The 20883-nt window shown below is 30.2% G+C and overlaps 1 protein-coding gene across 3 annotated transcripts in view; it reads left to right on the plus strand.

The window, feature by feature from the left end:
* LOC113519903 (neural cell adhesion molecule 1-like) overlaps positions 1-12487 on the plus strand; it is a 144283-nt gene extending 131796 nt beyond the window's left edge. For all 3 annotated transcript variants that reach the window (XM_026905125.3, XM_031913169.2, XM_052900430.1), the window contains exons 12-18: positions 1439-1573; positions 6685-6867; positions 7999-8160; positions 9195-9452; positions 9801-9872; positions 10173-10249; positions 10358-12487. In XM_026905125.3, coding sequence (XP_026760926.1) covers positions 1439-1573; positions 6685-6867; positions 7999-8160; positions 9195-9452; positions 9801-9872; positions 10173-10249; positions 10358-10681 — 1211 coding nt within the window. In that variant the 3' untranslated portion in view covers positions 10682-12487. The remainder of the gene's footprint in view (positions 1-1438; positions 1574-6684; positions 6868-7998; positions 8161-9194; positions 9453-9800; positions 9873-10172; positions 10250-10357) is intronic.
* Positions 12488-20883: the final 8396 nt, after the last annotated feature.

Below are 20883 nucleotides of genomic sequence, written 5' to 3' on the forward strand. Positions count from 1 at the left end.
AAGGTTGAAAATCGGTATTTATGGGTCCATGTAACACTTCTTACTGAGCATGCTAGGATATAATTCCCCTGAAGTGAGATAGAAGTTAACCTTAATTAACTATATTTAAAAAAAAATATGTTATGTATGTTCATAGGCTCGTCGAAGGTACTTTTTATATGCTCCGCTGAGAAAAACACAATCAAAGAGGCTCCTATTTCACTGTCATTGGCACTGCTCAACAGTGTCATGAGTCAATATCCGAAATTTGATATATGTATTAATTTAAGAACTTAACGACTTTCGCAAAATGGCAATAAATTATTTAGAAAATGTCCAATATTTTTTTATTATGTTTTGTATATTGCAATTCCTAAGCGAACGCATTGTGAAACTGTCAGGCTCCCTTAGTTAGTAATTATAAAAAATAAATAAATGAATAAATATGGACAGATAATATCATTAAAAGTTTTTTTATACCACTGAAGTAGCAAACAAGCATACGGCCCACCTGATGGTAAGTGGTTACCGTAGCCTATGACCGCCTGCAATACCAGAGGTATTACGCGCGCATTGCCGACCCTGAATAAACTCCTTTACCCCCCTTTTGAAGAACCCCATGCTGTAGTCCTTGGGAAAACCTCGGCAGGGAGCTCATTTCATAATCTGATGGCCATTTTAAATTTTTTTACTAACCCGGTTTCTTTGAACACAAATATTTCAGAATCTTTGTAGATTTAAAATATGATAATTTGTACAAAATATAGATTTATAAATATATTATAATTTATAACCAATACGACCATATGTGTATTTATATAACGTTAGAAGAAATAATTCCGGAAACGATGATTACCTCATAACCATAACCGTCAGTTCAAATTTGGAAAATTTTCTTGTTATCTTAAATGATATACATACTTACATATATACATTTTATATACAGATATCCCATAGGAGACCATCCTAAGGGATGTCTATGCATTTTATCAAAATCGATTCAGTAATTTAGTTTTTAAAGCAACTACAACAAATAATAGATATTCTTTTAAATTGAATTCGGTTATTTTGTAGAGCACAATCTTTAATTGAAAATTGACAGATAATTGAAACATTGCTACACTTTGGTATGCTAAAGTTATGAACTTTCTTAAATAATAGAAGTAATAAAAACACAAAGGAAATTCTACAATTATAATTATTAGAGTGTTTTGAAGAGCAGCATTGAGTATGATTCTGTGGCACTTATTTTTTATTTTTATAATTCAGCCTAGAACATATTTTTTCAACGATATTTTCACAGTTGTTCTATCATTTTGTTTGACATCAGAAGTATCAAAATAAACTTGAAATTACAATTAATTTAATTTTTTACCCTAAAATTATTCAATAAATATATAGATATACCTACTTACCTTTCTCTTATATATATATGCCTAACTACTACAATTATTCTTAGGTACAGCCAATGGCAGCACGAGTGAACTGAGCTATAAACCACAAAGTGAGCGAGACTACGGTACGCTTAGCTGTAGAGGGACCAACGCCGTAGGCAGACAGCTTGAGCCGTGCATTTTCCAAGTGGTACCCGCGGGTATGTATTAATTTTACTTTTTTTTTTAATTCAATGAATGTGCCAATCTAATTAGATTATGCCTGCCTACGATCTGTCTGTAACAGTAAACATTGTATACAGTTTCTATACGGGATTAATCCTGCTTATTACAAGCTTAAACCCATTATAAATAATATTCATAAATGGCTATTCAATTTTGCATGAAAGTCTCAAAAATTATTTTCATGATTCATCGATACTTACTTTGTGTAATTTATTTTAAACCGATTTCCTTTGTATTTTTTGTGTTACCTCATAACCCCGTCATTTTTAAACACTGATTTAGAAAATTATTTCTTTTTTAACTGAAAGGATATACTTTCAGATTGGTTCCATAGAAACTTTATCAAAATCAATTTAGTTGTTTAATTTTCGAATAAAAATAAATGGTTTTGCCACGTCAATCGTACCAAGTCGGATTTTTTTTTATGTTGAACACAACCTTAAATAATTAAGTATACCAATTATGACTGACTAGAATACTAAAGTGGACTTGAACCAGTGAATTATAAATATACTAGCTGCAAGCCGTGGCTTTGCCTTTTTTTTTTATAGTATGCTTAAGCCAAAACTATGATGCATCTGAAAAATTGCAAAAACATTTCAGGGAGCCAATGGATGTAAGTGGCTCAGGGCCGTTCCTTATAACAGTCTATAGGGGATGCCTATGTTCAGCAGTAGACAGATAAAGGCTGAGATGTGATGTGATGGTACTTATATATACGACGACCTTTATGGATTTAGGTGTTTCCAGGCCTAGGTTACTCCTGATCGGAAACGTCTTAACAGACGGATGATCTATGTCTCTTCAGCTTCATCCATTATTCAGTCATTCTTGGCCATTTTTTTTATATAACTCAGGTGGCAAACAAGCATACGGTCCACCTGATGGTAAGCGGTTACCGTAGCCTATGAACGCCTGCAATACCAGAGGTATTACGCGCGCGTTGCCGACCCTAAAGAAACCTCTTTACCTCTTTTTGAAAGAACCCCATGCTGTAGTCTCTTGGGAAAACCTCGGCAGGGAGCTCATTCCATAACCTGAGTGTTCGTGGAAGAAAGCATCTCTGAAACCGCGTTGTACGCGACCATTTAGGTTGTAAGGTATGAGGGTGAACTCCCTGTCGATGGCGAGCCGTAATATAAAGCCATAATATAAAGCCATAACGACCGTCGCTTTATTATGTAAAACAAATGAACCAATAGGATAGTTAACATGTATACATTATAAATATCTAAGTAGGTACACGTTTTATAATTTCAGTTAGCGGCGTTTGTCGTGTACCTACGCCAAATCTCATAACTCTTGCTCACTGCTAAATAGCGTCTGGAAGCGATAACTTTTATGGCGTTGTCCTTCGTTAAGCAAAGTTATCAACTTCTTTAAGAGTTAGACTTCTTTATAATGTATACTTCTCCAATCTACATTGCCAAAGTGGAACAAGTTTTAATTATATTGTTATTTGACGAAAATTCTAGGATACACACCGAATTATTTTATATAGATACCCAACTTAACCTACTTTTGAACCTATTATACATAATATATTAATACATAAAAAATGACAACACATATTTTGTTAATCGTTAAATTTATTGTTGTTTGTTTTAATATTTGTCCTCTGCTCTTCGGGTTTTCAAAAAAGTGTAATCAGATTGCATTAAAAATGAATTACAGACCGATATTAATATGTACGAATATAACGGGGTTGATGATATTTACGAGGACGTCAGTCAATAGTGACATTTCAAAATAGAGAAATGTACGTATATTGGTACCTTAGGGATAGAAGTTCGAATGCAGTGGAAGGTCTATTAGCTAAAATTTTCGTAGCAATTTAATACGCTATCTCGCCTTCTAACGATTGTTGATTCAATATTCATTGTTTTTATATGTTTTATTCATTGTTTTTTTGTTATTGTAGGTATAAAAGTAGGTAGTAACTTTAATAAAGTATACCAATCAAGTACCCATACGTCAAGCTTTGCTTATGCTAAATTTGAGACTAGATAGCACTGTATGATATATGTCCAGGTCTATTTATTATTGTTACTAAATTTTAAAAAAGTTTATAACTAAAAAGCAAAAACCACAAAACAGAGCTAAAGTTTGCATTAGTCCTCGACCCATATCAAATTTCATTTACGTATGGGTGTTATACCCTTTTACCCCATATGAAATATGATACCAACGCATTTTGTAGTTTCCCGAAATTGTACGACGTTTGTCGTTTGAATTTCAAACAGAACGTACTACGTACATTAGAAGTAACTTTTATAAAGTTTTATGATTTCGGCTTAGACATCTAAAATTAGTCTTGAACCAACCATATAGATTGTGAAATCAAATATCGTAATTTTTATTTTACGCGATATCTTCATCAATACTAATTATATAATAAGATAAATATAATATGGCATGGAGATATATATATATATATATATATATATATATATATATATATATATATATATATATATATATATATATATATATATATATATATATATATATATATATATATATATACACTCCTCGCAAAAATGAAGGGAACATAAAAATTTTTGAAATTTTTGGGTGATTTTCAACAGGCTGTATTTCAGTGAAAAAAAATCGTACAGGAAATTTAAAAAAAGGGTTTTGAAGCTTGAAAACTCTAGTTTTCAGATTTTTCAGTGAAAAAATTTTTAGAGCTCCGGTTTCCATGCAATTCTTAAACAAAGCTGAAAATAAATTTTTTCTAAATTTTCTAGGTTTCGTTTTTTACTCTATGGGCATGGAAAAATTTTTTCGAGCTACTCCATTGTATAGGTCTCTTAGCGTGTTTATTCAGCTTCAAAAATCGCTTTGGATGGCTCAATTACGACCATTTGTCTCCGAGATATCGAACTTTGAATGCATAAGCATCCTTTTCCATTCAACTGCTAATATCTCTGGAACTACTGGTCGCACAGCAAGCGGGCGCCGTGTTTCTTTATCTGCATAAAATTTCCAATTAAGCACAGTCAAGAGTTAGTGAAGAAAAAATTTTTTTCCACCTCTAACATTGAATTGAAAAAAGTGGAAAAAAGTGACTTTTTCTCCTTTTTTGGTTACTTGGCTGTATCTTCGCTAATATGGGCGGGAAAGCTAAGGTTTGAGGAAAATTTTACAGTCTATTGTTCCTTAAAGAACCCCCTAAATCCCTGGAGCGATCGGTTCAACGGTTTTTCCCGGACCAATTGATTGAAATTTTGGAAAAAATAAGGGAACAAGGTTTTTGTCCCTTAAACTCACCCTAATCCATTCAAAAATCAATAATTTCATTTGTTTTTCACTTTTTACTCAATTTTTTGTTTTTTAAAAATTCATTATCAAAAAAAAATCGAAACAAATCAAGAAAATTTTATGCAGATAAAGAAACTCGGCGCCCGCTTGCTGTGCGACCAGTAGTTCCAGAGATATTAGCAGTTGAATGGAAAAGGATGCTTTTGCATTCAAAGTTCGATATCTCGGAGACAAATGGTCGTAATTGAGCCATCCAAAGCGATTTTTGAAGCTGAATAAACACGCTAAGAGACCTATACAATGGAGTAGCTCGAAAAAAATTTTCCATGCCCATAGAGTGAAAAACGAAACCTAGAAAATTTAGAAAAAAATTATTTTCAGCTTTGTTTAAGAATTGCATGGAAACCGGAGCTCAAAAAATTTTTTCACCAAAAAATCTGAAAACTAGAGTTTTCAAGCTTCAAAACCCTTTTTTTAAATTTCCTGTACGATTATTTTTCATTGAAATACAGCCTGTTGAAAATCACCCAAAAATTTCAAAAAATTTTATGTTCCCTTAATTTTTGCGAGGAGTGTATATATAATACATGCAAATCTAGAACTTCTTCCTATAATTTATTCGTTATAAATAGATAAAAATACAAAATCTATACTTTTCTTTCAGCTTCTCAAAGGTTGACTTTAAGAGATCCCTTAATGGGATTAGTCCTCCATTGTATATTGAATCTTTGTAATATAAATTATTTACAATAACAATTACAATTCTTTTCAAAACTATTACTATTAGTCACTTTCAATTTTTTTCAAAATAACACTAAAGTTTATGGACCGCTTCCATAAATTTTAATTCTTCGTCAAAACTGCAAGGAAGTATGAGTTAACAGTTGCAACTAGGTGCTACGATATAAGCTCCAACCCGCAGCATTTAATATCCCACGTATCCCAGTTCGGTGTAATGTATAACATATAATGTGTTAAATTGTCACCAGCTTCCATAAGTCAAGCCAAAATTAGAAGCTCTACAGTTAATTCACATTTATGCAAACGTATTACACAATCCTCGAGTAACTGCTAAGGATCATGGTTTGAATATTTAATTATAGATACGCAGATAACACAACCTAGCACTTTTAGAGTAACTGCTGTTAAGCGAATTGAGTTAAATGATTGATAGCTATTAACAATCGATCGAGAAATCAGAGACAAACTAATTTGTAATTTTACATAATACATTTATACTAAGAACAGTAAACAGATAGACTAGTAGCTCCATTCAAAGGTAAATAGTCTATTGATATCAATTAACACAAAAAAATTAATAAAGAGCAGCATTATAAAAAATCTTTAACAAATTTATGGACATATGCCACCTTTTATTGTCATATCAATACTAAAAATTATAAACCGAATTATAAAACTTATTTACTTCCTGAATTTAGAAAGACTATGATTTCAAGTATGTATAGTTGTTGTATATAATTTTATTAATATATAACAGTTTACGTATTACTTGTATTTAGATTGTCTAATGATAAAATCAATATCCCATTCAATATACCATTCTAGATAGAAATGAAACTGGAAAAACACTTTTATCTGCTCATATTTTGTCCAACGGATTCTTCCAGCAAGTGACAGGTTAAGTTCTTTAGTCATTTACCATTCTTCAGAAAGCATAATAATAGTATGTTATTTTGAGTTTTATATTGAGTTTGAGACCAATATAAGTATTGCCATATTGTGTTTTGTTCGCTTAAAGTTGCCTTAAGTTGTATTACAAAACGGAGAATGTAATATCTAATATCGTAGTATTTGTTTCTAGCTCGACCATCAGCTCCTCGTAACTGCTCTCTTCAAGCGGGTAACAACAGCATAGATGGTGCAAGTTGGCTGCGTGTGCGCTGCGTGGCTGGATATGATGGTGGTTTGCCACAGACTTTTGTGCTGGAAGCTCTGGATCCTATCACTGGGAAAACGAGATTCAACGGCAGTGTTAATGAGACTGGTAAATGTTATTTAATTCATAAATACATATGTATCCACAATCTAGACAGTACATTGCGTAAATTAAAATACGAGTATCATGCATAAATTCGAGTCAGTTAAAAGTGATTTTCATTATATAGTTATTTGTTTGTCTGATTTAACGTACATCTTAGTAACTGTATTTTAGGTTTGATTTTTAATAAATAAAGCCATGCTCCATACTCTATTTAGTATGGTAATAACCGTCTGATTATTATAAACTAAATGGAATGGAGCAATTCAAGGAAACTTAATTGACCATGAAAAATTCCCAACAACTCCTAGGATTATGTAATTACTTTTAAAAAGTATATTGTTAATTTTTTTACAATGCCACTTTAATACTTAAAATGTAATATTTTTACTCGTTTGCCTTAATTAATCGTCGTATTATGTATTCATACAAATTATTAGTCTCGCAACTAAGTATTTTCGTCTCTACTAAAAATTTGGTGAAATTAATTCGTTATAAAACCTTGGAGAAATTCCGTCTTACAAATAATATTTTTTTAAACAAAACGGTAAAATTTAAAACAATATTACATTGAAAAGTAATTCCATTTCCACTGCTAGGTTTTGTTTATGAATAGATGTAATGTTTTCAATCAACATGAAACAAGAAAAAAAGAAGCTTTTATCGTATGAATACATGAATACGATAACGGTGTAAAGCAAGTATCTATCTTTGAGCGCTTTTGTAATTCATCGTAGCAAAGCATGACATTTTACCGTTAAAATATTTTTATAATAGAATAATATAATTTAAATATGCAATTATAAAGAAATGCTTGTAAATTCCCGTGTACATCCAAAATGTTGCCGCGAAAAATTTAAAATGTTTTTTTTTTATAAAGCTTATCAAGTAAGCAAGCTGACGCTCCACCTGATGGAAAGCGGTAACCCTCACCTTCAAACATAAACATTTTCATACAATTGTATACATTTTACTGTCTTATTATATCGTCACAATAAAACCATAATTGCTACGATGAATTATAAAAACGCCTATGATCTTCCTAGAAGTCCATAATTCATTTTTCTCAATTAAAACCTTAAATAACACTAATAGAGTCTTTATTTAAATTTAAATCGTATTTAAAATACTGTCCAGATGGTCTAGCGGTGTTCAAATTGGATGTAAATCAACTTTCATCTGTTGTCAACGGACATGGAACCACGTTCAACTTACTCATATACGCCAAAAACTTGAAAGGAGATTCCGAGAAGACTTTACTTGAAAACATCGCATTCAATGATGCAGCTAAGATAACAGGTACATACAAAAAGTCTAATTACTGAACAATCTTAACTATTGTCACTGGCTTGAAAAACAAAATTTAAAAGTCTAAAATAAATAGATAGTAAATTTTAAAAACAAATGCACAATTTTCTTTGTTCAAAAAGAGATGTTCTCAATTCGCCTTTCTTTTTTTTTTTAGTTTACTTCATTATGTTTTTTATTGCAATTGATAATATTTGTACCCGTATTAGTCCAAACCCTATTAATTACCAATTTTGTCACAATCGAAACGGATATCCGTGGAAGGTACAAAACTTTAAATTCTTTTTTTAACCTAGAGATCAATACCTTCACTTGATTCTTCAACTTATTGGAAAAGTGGTGGGAATTCTATTCTTGTAGAATCTCTGTTTAAGCACCTTAATATCTTTATGTCTTATTTATTATTATTTTTAGTTATTAACGAGTTAATGACTAAAAGTAGTTATTAACGAGGCTTTATATTGAGGTGCCTAAATGCAACGGTATCATACTATCTGAAGCCAAGAAAATCTCTTTAATCGGCATCAATTTAAATTATCATTTCCAATTTCCTACCAAATCTACGCTGTTAGTAAATGCCATTATTAAGCCTAATTGCTCCGTGAAATGACGATAGGCTCACCCCATGCAATACTGAAAATAAGGCAAATATATTATTCACAAATGTAACCGTCGAAATTGCTTGTAACTAAAAAAAATACGATTTAAAAAAAAAATCCGTATGATAACTAGATATTAAATTATTCATGCTAAATAATACTTCAAATTATTAGACAGACAGACTAGACAGACAATTAACTAAGACGCTCATTTTGTTATCTATTCGTGTGTTTACTTATGATATATATGTATTTATATATATATATGTATATATATATATATATATATGTCTGTATAGATTTGTAAACACTATGTATATAGTCTATAATCACGTTATACCAAATAGGCACTCGACAGATTGTTTACACAATAGTACTATACAAAATAGTAGTCAATGTTTTAAAGTATTGTATATTTGTAAACAGATGGAAAAGGCGCCATGGGTGGTGTAACCCTTGGCGTAGTGGTAGCTGCAGTGCTTGGTGTTACTCTCGCCATTGGTGGGATAGCTTTTACAGCACTATGTGCCCGTAGACGTCGCTCGCAACCACCTCACAAGCACCCTCCAGGAGATATGCTGGAATTGAGTGATGGTGGTCGTCGCTATGTTGTAGCATATACTATTAAACCATCACCAGACCAAAAAACACCTGATCCACAACCAGATATATTAAATGCTCCTGGTAAGTTTAATATAAAGCTTGTGTATCACATAATCGTAGGCTACGGTAACCACTTACCATCAGGTGGGCCGTACGCTTGTTTGCCACCTCAGTGGTATAAAAAAAATATTCAGAATTTATCAAATTAATATACCACTGTGTTTTAATACTAAAACTTCCATTTTCGTAACAAGTATTTTTATACATTACATTTACTCCATATTTTTTCTCAATAATAATTCATCTCAATCATCAATATTCAGATAACGCCGATTCTCATTGGAATTGATACCATAAATTGCGTATCCATTTTTATTATCATAGTATATATATATTTTTAATATTATAAGTTTTCTTATATATTTACAGACTCGGATAGTCAACCTGCTCCACCTTCTACGGATGAAGTGGACGAATGGCCTAGCATAAAAGAAGTACGAGGTACGTAAAAAGACTAAAATATTGCTGAGCTTTTCACTCGTAATTTTGAAATCAGCATAATTTACATACGCAGATACCATGTCTGATTTTCTATGAAGCCATAGTTCAATCTCTGTCAGAATACAATGTGCCTTACAAGCAATGCGAGAGAGTTTTGTGTAGCAAATGGTGTTTGTTCATATCCATAAGCGACGGTAAGCACTTTTCCTCATATAAATCATAATTTTTCACACTTAGTAGATACTTTCTTATTTGTTTATAATTATATTATCAGTTTGTAATAAGTGTAAACATCTTTAGGGGACTGGTGTAAAACTGGAGCAGTATTCTCAGCAGAAGATTTAGCGCTTTTAGACACTGCTGGAAGACCACAACAGGTAATATAACTATGTATATAAAAATAATCTCTAAATACTAATCACTTTGAAACATAAAAGTAATTCAAAATTATATTACATACCTAATAGGTACGAATTTTTTAACAGCTCACACCAGGAAGCGACATGGTGCCTAGCAGTAGACAAGAGGATGTTCTAAATCAGAACCTTCCTCAGACAGTAGTAGGAAATAACTTTAGGCCTAACTTTGTAGTATCTAACAGTCCCACTTTAGGGAGCCCCAACTTTGTCTGCCCGAATGGCAACATAGGATCACCGTTTGGCAGTCAGACATTAACGCTTAGTGGGCCAACCTTAAGTTCAGGGAGTCTCGCGACATCAACATTACATAGGACCAAAGGTAAAGGTAACGCTCGAAGAAGAGAACATGTATTAGCAGAAAATTTACCAGGACCAGAAAGTTGTGTGTGAAGTGACAGTGACTTTTTAATTTGAAACATTATTTACGTTTGCCAACGAAGTACAGGTTCACTATTAGAATAAATACCAACTTTGGTAATACTCCGCGTTATAATTATATATGTTATAGCGATAAAATATATAATCTATTTGTTTTGAAAAATGTGACATTTTTAATCTGAATTTTATGCAAAATCGGCTTTTATGTATTTATTACTATTGTAATAAAATTCAAATATTTAATTAAGAATTTTTTTACAGTACAATAATATTACTTGTCTTCGATATGAAATTGCGTTCGTCTTAAAAGACTTTAATAAAATACAAGTAATATTTCAATAGTTAATTTTAAAAGTCTTTGCTCAATTCATTTCATAGTCTAAGATAAGACGAAGTCGTAGATCATCGTTTCCCCAAATATATACAAATGTCATATTGAGCCACTGCTATAATTTCAACTAAAAAAATCAGACTGACTTTGGTAATTCATATTAAATATAATTAAAATGCCTATCTACTTGATAAACAAGTTTAATTCAAATAATGTTAATCTTTACATAAATTAATCTAATAAAAATTGGCTCATTAACTTTACACATGGCGCTCCAATTTAGTACCTAAGATATGTAATAATACATCATAGAGTAATAGATATTTGAAAAGCTTGTAGAAATTCCTATTTATTTTAATAAACTCGGTTGTGGTGACTGTAAATAAATTTAGATGATAATAATGAAAACCAAAGAGATAACAAGGCTTTTGTTGTCATTTATATAATTAATGTGTTTGTAGAAATTGTAAATATTCGTTATAATTAAACTATGGAGATGCAATTTCAGGAGTATAATGTCAAAGTATCTCATTAGGAAATATAATTATTTATTCTAAAGATATAAATTGCTGATTTACTCAAGATACTTTTGATTATTTTTTTATAAAACGCTTGCAGAAATGGCTAATTGTGGAAAGGAAAAGAATATAAACGATATTTTATTTATGAACATGTAATAAAATATATAAAACGAACATGAAAGCCCATGTTCATGTTTTCTCTATCAGTGGACTATAAACTGAGTGTTTTTAATGATTCAATTACTATACGAGTATATACATACATATATGTATGGAATAACAAATGATACTCCCACATACATTAAAAAAGTGTAAAGGAAACAAGTATGGAAAAACTTAACGTCTCTACAATGAGTTAAAAAAATAGGCATACGATTTACGATTCAAAGTGAATTTTCTAGTAATAGTTTAAAATCAAAGCAGTAAAGTGTTTTAAAGTTCGATTGATTTGAATCTAGATCGATAAAGGGATGTGAAACAGAAAATATCTAGTTAGCTGTAAACAGTGACTGTTAGTGTCTTGAAAGAAGATAAATTTGTTACCGAAGCATAAGTAATAGCCATAAATTAAATAACATCACGTAGAAAACAATATGGTGGCCATAAGACTGTATTGAAGTTAGACTTAATCTTAAAGTGCAAGAAATGTAGATTAACACAAATAAATAACATCTTTATGTTATCTCTATTTAACTCTTATTTTAATAAAAGACGTCATGCCTTTTTTCATTAAAACCTAAATATATTCTTGAAATTTTTTCTCCATAATGTAGTGCCATTTTATATGATACTTGTAAATGTTTCGATTTATGTTAATTCTATTAAATAGAGTTTAATGATGATATTGTGGGTTATAGATAAATGTATATATATATTATGTCAACTGAACTGTTGTAGCTGTCAATAATTTCTGTGGTTCTAATGATCTGATATGGCAATTTTATATTTAATAAATAAACCATGATTTATATAAATTATTGTTTCTTTTTTCTTGTAATATTAATAAATTTCAAAATATCATCGTCATTACAACGCAAACGTACTCCGACTAAATAAAGCTACTGCCTTAAATGTGTTACAAGAAATAAATGGATTCAAATTAAATGAAATCATTATTTGTGACAATTTTTGAAGAAGGCTTATTATATTCCAGTACCTATACATGCCTACACGAGGCTACATTTATCAAAAATGTCAAAACAAGTTAATATCTCGGGAGCAATACACGAGGACAGACGTTGTACCACAGAGTGCATATACATCGAGCCAGTAACAACAGAGTAAACAAGCCTTTGTTTACCTTCTTAGAATCCATACACAATACCTGTGTTCAGCAGTGGACAATAAATAATTGAAGACTATATAGGTAGTGTACAGTAATCACTCAATGCCTCATCTAGTACTTATGTTCTAGTAGCAATCGTGAACGTATTAATTCTATTTGCAATAAATAGAATAATCAACTTATATAATGTTTTAATTATGCTATAATTACTCTCATTTTTATTGTTATCAAATTATAGCTTCAAATATTCATAAAAAATAATTACCTGCATACCTATCTTCCACGACAAAAACATTTTGCTTAGCCAACTTTATTTCAAGCTAAATATAACATTTGTCTTAAATGTGCCTTGAAATTTATATGATATGATATAAGGTAACAAACATAAAAAAATACAACCGAATTGAGATATTCCTTCTTTTTGAAGTCGGTTGAAAATTTAATTTGCATTGCAGGTGAACCTAATTGTATTACTAGTATAAGTATGTATTTAGGATACATACTAATACTTAGAATGGGTGGGTTAATAATTAGAACTAAATAAAAATATAATCTCCTATACAAAATTAATACCTTAAAAGGCCGGCAGCACACCTGTAATGCCGTAGGTGTTGTGGGTGACCATGGGCGGCGGTAGTCACTTACCATCAGGTGAGCCGCATGCTCGTTTGCCCCCTGTGTTGTAAAAAAAAAACATTTTAATAGGACAGGTTCCAATTTTTTGTCATTTTATGACCCATATTTCTTTGGAATAAATATTTTAAGTAAAATATCGGTATCACCTAATACTTTTACAATTTCCATTGGGTAAATGATACGTGGTCTAGTATCTTAAAACACACGTAAATCAATGTTTATTTCCACAAAATTTCATTCAATAACTGTTTTTGGTATGATACCGGAATTGCGTATAATCTACCATTAATACACCCTTGCCTAAATAAACACACGTATTTTTCATAAACACATACCTACGTTCCTTCTATCGCAGGTGCTAAGAGAGATAATAATATCAAAATTTACTCTTGTACGTTATGATATACATGTGAATTTTTAAGATGAAATCACCTGAGAAAACAATGAGCATTTTAAAAAAAAAAACATTACTTTATTTTTCAATTGAAAGATAGTAGTAAATACTTACAATTACTTACTATATATTGGCCGTGTGGTCCCGGCATAGAATAGGCCTCCCCTTCCTATCCCATGAGCCGAAAACCGCTAAGGGCGGTGAGGGAGGGCAAAGGATGGACAGCAGCATCTTAAAACATCTCTAAACCCTAACTGCGGTTGCCAATCCGACTGTGAAGCGTGCCAATTACTGGCAAAACCCCTCAAGGGAGAGGCTTATGTTCAGCAGTGGACGGTTAAAAGCTGATATGACAATGATGATGATAAATACTTACTATATTGTGCTGTACCTACTCTAGTAAGTACTAACTAAAAATAGATTTTATGGCATTTTTCAAAAAAATTTACCTGTCATATACAAATCTATTTACTAAGATACTACTAGTATTTAAAACTAAAGATTACGGTAACTTGAAATAAGTAGATATGATAAATAGATCTTTTACATAACAGACGATCCTACTATTGATGCGTATTCTATTTATATTGCTTTTAAATATTATAATTACATGTAAGTACATAATAACACTGTATGCTTGTACTAGAGCAATTTTTTTTTTATTTGTATATTTTTTCATGTAAGGCAAATAATACTTCAATAAATTTATAATGCTACTGATTATTACATATTATAGAAAAAAAATTAGTACTTCGATACCCTCAGATAACGTTAATAATTACGATTAAATTGTATTTTCTTAGTAAATATGTTACAGATTGTCGAATCGCAGACTACAGGAATATTTAAGTACAATTATTATCACCGTCTACCACAACCCCTTCTATAACAACTCAAACATTTATGGAATGATAACATTGAAGCCAAGTTTACGTACATTGAATAAGGCGGGAGGCAAACACAAAATTCCTTAAACACAATGATGGCACTTCCGCTTATTTATTTAGGCAAAAGCAAAGTGCCGAGTAAAGAGTAGACTCACTTGTCAATGTCATGTCACCACTCTAGGCGATAGTAGATTCACTTAAAAATAGCTTTCAGTCTGTAAATGTAAAAAAAAATTAAGTATAACGATTCACAATTACGATTCACACGATCAACAAAATTACAGAGTTTATTTCTTAGAAAGCTGATTATTATGAAACACATTTAGAATGTATCATTAAGAAAAACACTTAAAATTTTCCAAACGCGAGGCTTTCATCAAGATTTAACTTTCTTTTTGAAAATAAACAACGCTGACAAGTATATTAAGTCTCTAAACTCGCAGAGACTTGAATAACATTAGAGCAAGAAATAAGCTTATTCTCTGAGCTTACCCCACGATTATGTCTCCTAGTCTACTTATAGAATTAAAATGAAGCGGCTGTAAATGTAAACAGAATAAATCATTTTAGACACTTACACCTAAATCCTATTATAGGATTTCAGGTTTTTTGTAACAGGATATAGGGAATAAACCAATTAACCATTAATTAATTGTAGAAAGCCTTTTGAATTTTGACTACTTATCGCTTCTTTCATAAAAATATAAGGTAGCAGCTTATATATATTTTGTAAAAAAATAATTGTGTATTTGTGATATAATGATAGCACCATGTCATAACAATTTACTATGTTGACTCATAAATCATAAAAAGACTCTTGCAGAGTTCAAATATGTGCCAGATATATGAACTAATTTGTGTAGAATTTTTATTTATAACTTTGTTAAGAAACATAATTAATTAGTCTGAGAGACCTGCCAAAGAGAAGTCAAATAAATTGAGTCGAGATGACTAAGTTTTACGTTTACCACCTTCCATCAGGTAACCCTTCTGCTTGTTCCATTCTTAGTATCAAGAAAAAAATAACATTTATTACAACACCAACAAACGAATCTATATCTTTATCAAATGTAATGTCTCGATCTCATCTGAGATTAAAAAAGTATTTTTTACATAAAAAAAAGTAAATTGTTTTATATTTTAATTTGTTATATTTACCACGAAGCTCGTATCTAATTTTGTAAGTTGAATTAAATATAAAAAAAAATCTAACTTTTTCGTATTACAACTTCACATTTAACGTTTATATATACATTTACTTTACCCAAAACAAGAAATGCGCTTCTCATCTGCAAATTAAATGCAGATCTCATCTGCAGATTTATTATTCAATTTTCTTTTTTTATGCTTTTAATACTCGACTCTACCTGTAACAAAAGAATAATTGTAAACGTAAGAAATATGTAAATTCTTACTCAAAAGGCTGTATTTCAGACAAAACCAGGTTTAAATAAAATACTTGTATTTAAATACTAAAACACTAGATATATTATTTTAATAACATACTTACAATACTTCGCAAAAACTAGAATTACAACAAATTGGATGCGGTTTCAATTGTTATAAATTCTGTATTTATTTATACAACTAAAAGTGTATATACTTTACCGCTAATCATCAAAGCCATTTAAATATTGTCTACTTTAATGTTTTTTTCTACTTTTGAAATCCACGCATACGAATTAGCGAACACAAAACTGGTCACATATATATAACAATAGTTCTTATTCACTGTTATACGAAACTACGTACGAAAATTATAAGAAAATTGATTTTGAGAGATTAGTCCTTTTAAAATTATGAACCTACCTTCCACCATCGAATTTAGTGTTCCACATTCGCTAAATGAAATAAAACATGCCCTATATTTATAAATGCCCTCATGAAAAATATAATAACAAGTAATACTAACACATCTCAAATTAAAACTTTTTTCGTACGAAATTAGTTTCCAAGTCGGCCTTCAATTTACACTTCAATGACGGAAAATAAACTTTGAATACAAATTTTGCCTAAACCAACCTAATCAAAAGTTTTGCAAGATGCCACGTAACCTGTTGACGACTTCATAAAGAGGAGCTCGATCGCGTTAAATACCAGTTATCTTTCAATTTTGAAAATAAAAGTCATAATTATTTTCTTTTTGATGTGAATAAAACGAAAAATTTCATATTTACCTTATGCCATAAATCACCTTCAATATTACCAAAAAATAATAATATTCTTCTATTATTTCCATCACAAAAATATAAGTATAAAATGTACTCAAACTTAAATATTATGACTTTGTTTCCACTATAATTATAATGATAAATTGAAAATTTGTATATATGTATGAGTATGTCTAAATAAAACCATTAAAGTTCAAAACGTAATCACGTACTCTTTATCCTAATTTACACAACTACAAACGTGGTTTAAAAGTCCAATATAAATTTACAGTTGCGGCACAGAACCAAATTCTTTTACTAAGTTTTTTTTATCTGAACAAGATTACAAATTAGACCCAATAAAAATCCGATTTATTTATCAATTCGGAAAAAAAAGAACTTGGAAGTTCAGATGAACTAAGATGCCCGAGGCAATCCATTGCTTATATTAAAATCTTTTCCGAAAGTATTTAATATTAACCTCTCTGATACTTGGTAAAATCGCATTCCACAAATAAACAAAATTCACCCTCTCTCATCAATATGAATTTAATATATTACCAATAGGAAATAATATAGAATCTATTTTTTATTTACAAAATAAATGTTATCACTCCTGTATATGATTTTTAACTGACATTTATAACCAATGTAGCATTTTAATTTCTATTACTTTTATTTACAAAATTATATGTACGACCTAATTGTAGTTACTTTGTATAAATATTAATTTCCCCATGATACTAAGGGATTGGGGCTGTGCTCCCTTAACACAAGTTATTATACTAACCTCTTTAGGAGCCCAGTTCACAAACCATAATTGCTGTACCCATTTGAAATTATAACATTAATAGTATACGAGTATAATAGTGTGTGGTAAGTGGAACTTATTTAAACTAGTATACATAAAAAAAACTAATTTCATTTAATTTCATCTAACAAGCCTTTTGTAACTAAACAGTATAGGTAATTTATTTGATACTAAAATATTAATATTAAAAAAATAAAGCATGGAACTTTTTTCTCTCACATCTAATACATGAATCTTAAAGTATTTTCTAAAAATGTAAAAGTAATAAATTCTGGATTTTGTAAACGTCTTATGTACACGAATATATATTGTCTTCAAGCCAAATCTTTTACGGGATAACCAGTGAGCATAAAATTTTACGGCCAAATATTTGAAAAATTTCTAACTCACAATTGTTAGTTACAAAGTATTTATAATAATAAGAAATAGATATTATAGCTTAGGTATGTTCATTCTATAATCTAAGGTTTTTACATATAAATACGGATACAATATGAACATACGTAGACTTTATATTTATATAGTATAAAATCAAACAAATAATATTTATGGTGCAATAAAGACTTAAATAAATAAATAATTCAACAACGATGAATAAATCGAACATATGGTAACATAAAAATAAAAACATTTCTATCCCGGACAAGAGGAGGTGCTCAGGTCAAGATTGTTTTCCAGGGGTTGCCTTTGAGCGCTGAAGTTTAGTAAGCAAACTGCTCTAGAGTTAGGCAACAAAGGGGCAGACTACCTCAAAACCCTCATTGTGACACTAAAAGCCTCCGTATGTGAACTATGAGCTGCCACTGCCAGGAATTGCTTAGACATAATGAAACATTCAAGATTGATATATTAAATTAGAAAAAAATATTTTAATAACAATTAAAAATTATGTAACATATATTACTAGCTGTAATCTGTAATAAAAAATGTAATCTGTGGCTTTATTTTACATTAAATGAAATAAATATAAAATAAATAGAAAGTAGTCACAAATATTAAATATACAAAAAACTTTTTATATTTTATTATTATATCTGGTATATATCTAAATTTTGTTAACAGTACATGGTAATAAACCTACGGAGTCTACGGGATAACTACAATATAACGTTTTAAAATTATGAAAATTATCTTAAAAGTTAACTGTCTAAAATACGTTATAAGATGGTCTTAATAAAACTAAGAATTTACCTATATAATATTAAAAATATGATGTGTGGATAACCACAAAAAATAAAAAAAAGTTTGTCTTAATAGACAAAATTTATAAAAAAAGGTAGCTAATAGTCAGATTGTCATTCAAAAAGTCTTTTTTAAATAGGTAAAAATAAATAAAAAGGTTTTATTAAATATAAATTATTCAACACCTACTCAATCTTTTATTTGTGCGTACTACCGAGCTATGTTATACGTATGGAGGCGTACCCAACATTACTGCCTCCTGAATATTCAAGATGTATTTGAGAGGTCATTTAATACGGCACAGACGGTCGGTCGACGTATAAAATTGTTTAAGTGAACCTTTTTTTATATTTTAACTGCCGCCACGCTTCACACTTCGCTGAATTTCAAACATGTCTATCTTATCTCTAATTAAAAAAGTTATGTATACACAGAATCTCTTTTATGTTTTGTAAGCCTGGCATGTGTGTGTTGTCTATTGAAAATCTTTTATAAAATATCCTAATATATTTTATTAAAGTTTTTAACAGATGTTTTTCAATTTCATTTTATACCTCCTACATTATATGCGTAATCCTACTAATAGTGTAAATGTATAAATGAAAATGTTTGTATATTTATATGTTCGTTACTCAATCACGCCTAAATCACCGATACGACAACATAACCTTCAAGAAAAGAGCATTTCCTTTAAAAGGCCGGCAGCACACCTGCAATGCCATAGGTGTTGTGGGTGACCATGGGCGGCGGTAGTCACTTACCATCAGGTGAGCCGCATGCTCGGTTGCCCCCTGTGTTGTAAAAAAAAATGGCTAAACGGATTTAAATTATATTCAGTACGTTATATCTTAAGACATAGGACACTGTATACAGTAAAGCACACGGTCAAAACCACGGTAAACAACGAATAAGTTATTAATCAGACAATTTCATTTCACTTATAGAACTCATATTTCACCTACAGTTTTTACTAAAACTCTCAATATTAAGGTCCACTTCTGTCATAAGTATACATAATATATATGTAATAATTAAAATCCCGTTTCTTAGCGAAAAGTCACAATTTAGCCCTTTTACTGGAAGAAACTTATAAGAAATAAGTTTGATCTCGCCTTTTTCATTTCTTTTCTCAGGAATTCTTCTGAAAATAAAATGTATCAATAAGTAAATATTTCCTCTAAAAGTTATAATTTACATTATTTATTTCGTATTTATTCAAGGTATATAATATTTATTACCTGATAGCAAGTAGAGAAAATGTAACATGATTGTACTGTAAACAAATTGTGTCCTACCACAGTAATCACTACAGTAAAACGAAAAGTATTCGTGTCTTATCTATAATTGGAAAAGGTTTTGTTGTGAGAGGTTCCGTGGACACGGGAATCTGATAACGAAAAAGAGAATATTGAGAACTTTTATTTGTTATGCACACATCACTTTTAACAATGTATGAACATACATACATACCTTCAGTCAACATGAATTCACTTCACAATATCCCTATTTAAATTGTAAACCGCCTCCTAGTTTGTAGCCTTTTCTTATAATGATAATCATCATCGTTTAGATATATATTTATATTGTATGTCACAACATAACATCAAATGTCTTGTGTATATAATATACATATATAATATTGTGTGTATATATATATATATATATATATATATATATACAATATTATATTTATACACAGGGCATTTAATGTCACAAACTAGACTAGGATACCTATACGGGAAAATAATAAGAACGAATTTACATTTAATAGATATATGCAAGTATATACAAATAAGATTTGATTATTTGTTTATTTCTAATAAATAAACTCAAAAAGTACTCAACGGATTTTAAAAATTCTTCCACATATAGAAAGTTACGTTATAACGAGTAACATAGACTATCTATTACTTTTGATAATTCTATCTACTCGTGCGAGGCCGGGTCGGATCGCTAGTATTATATAAATAGATTAGCTAATAATGATGGTATTTGTTGCGGGCGAACGTCGGGAGGG

The sequence above is a fragment of the Galleria mellonella genome, unplaced genomic scaffold, assembly GCF_026898425.1.
Source record: "Galleria mellonella isolate WM207_F2 unplaced genomic scaffold, CSIRO_AGI_GalMel_v1 utg65, whole genome shotgun sequence".
In the NCBI taxonomy this organism is placed as follows: Eukaryota; Metazoa; Arthropoda; class Insecta; order Lepidoptera; family Pyralidae; genus Galleria; species Galleria mellonella.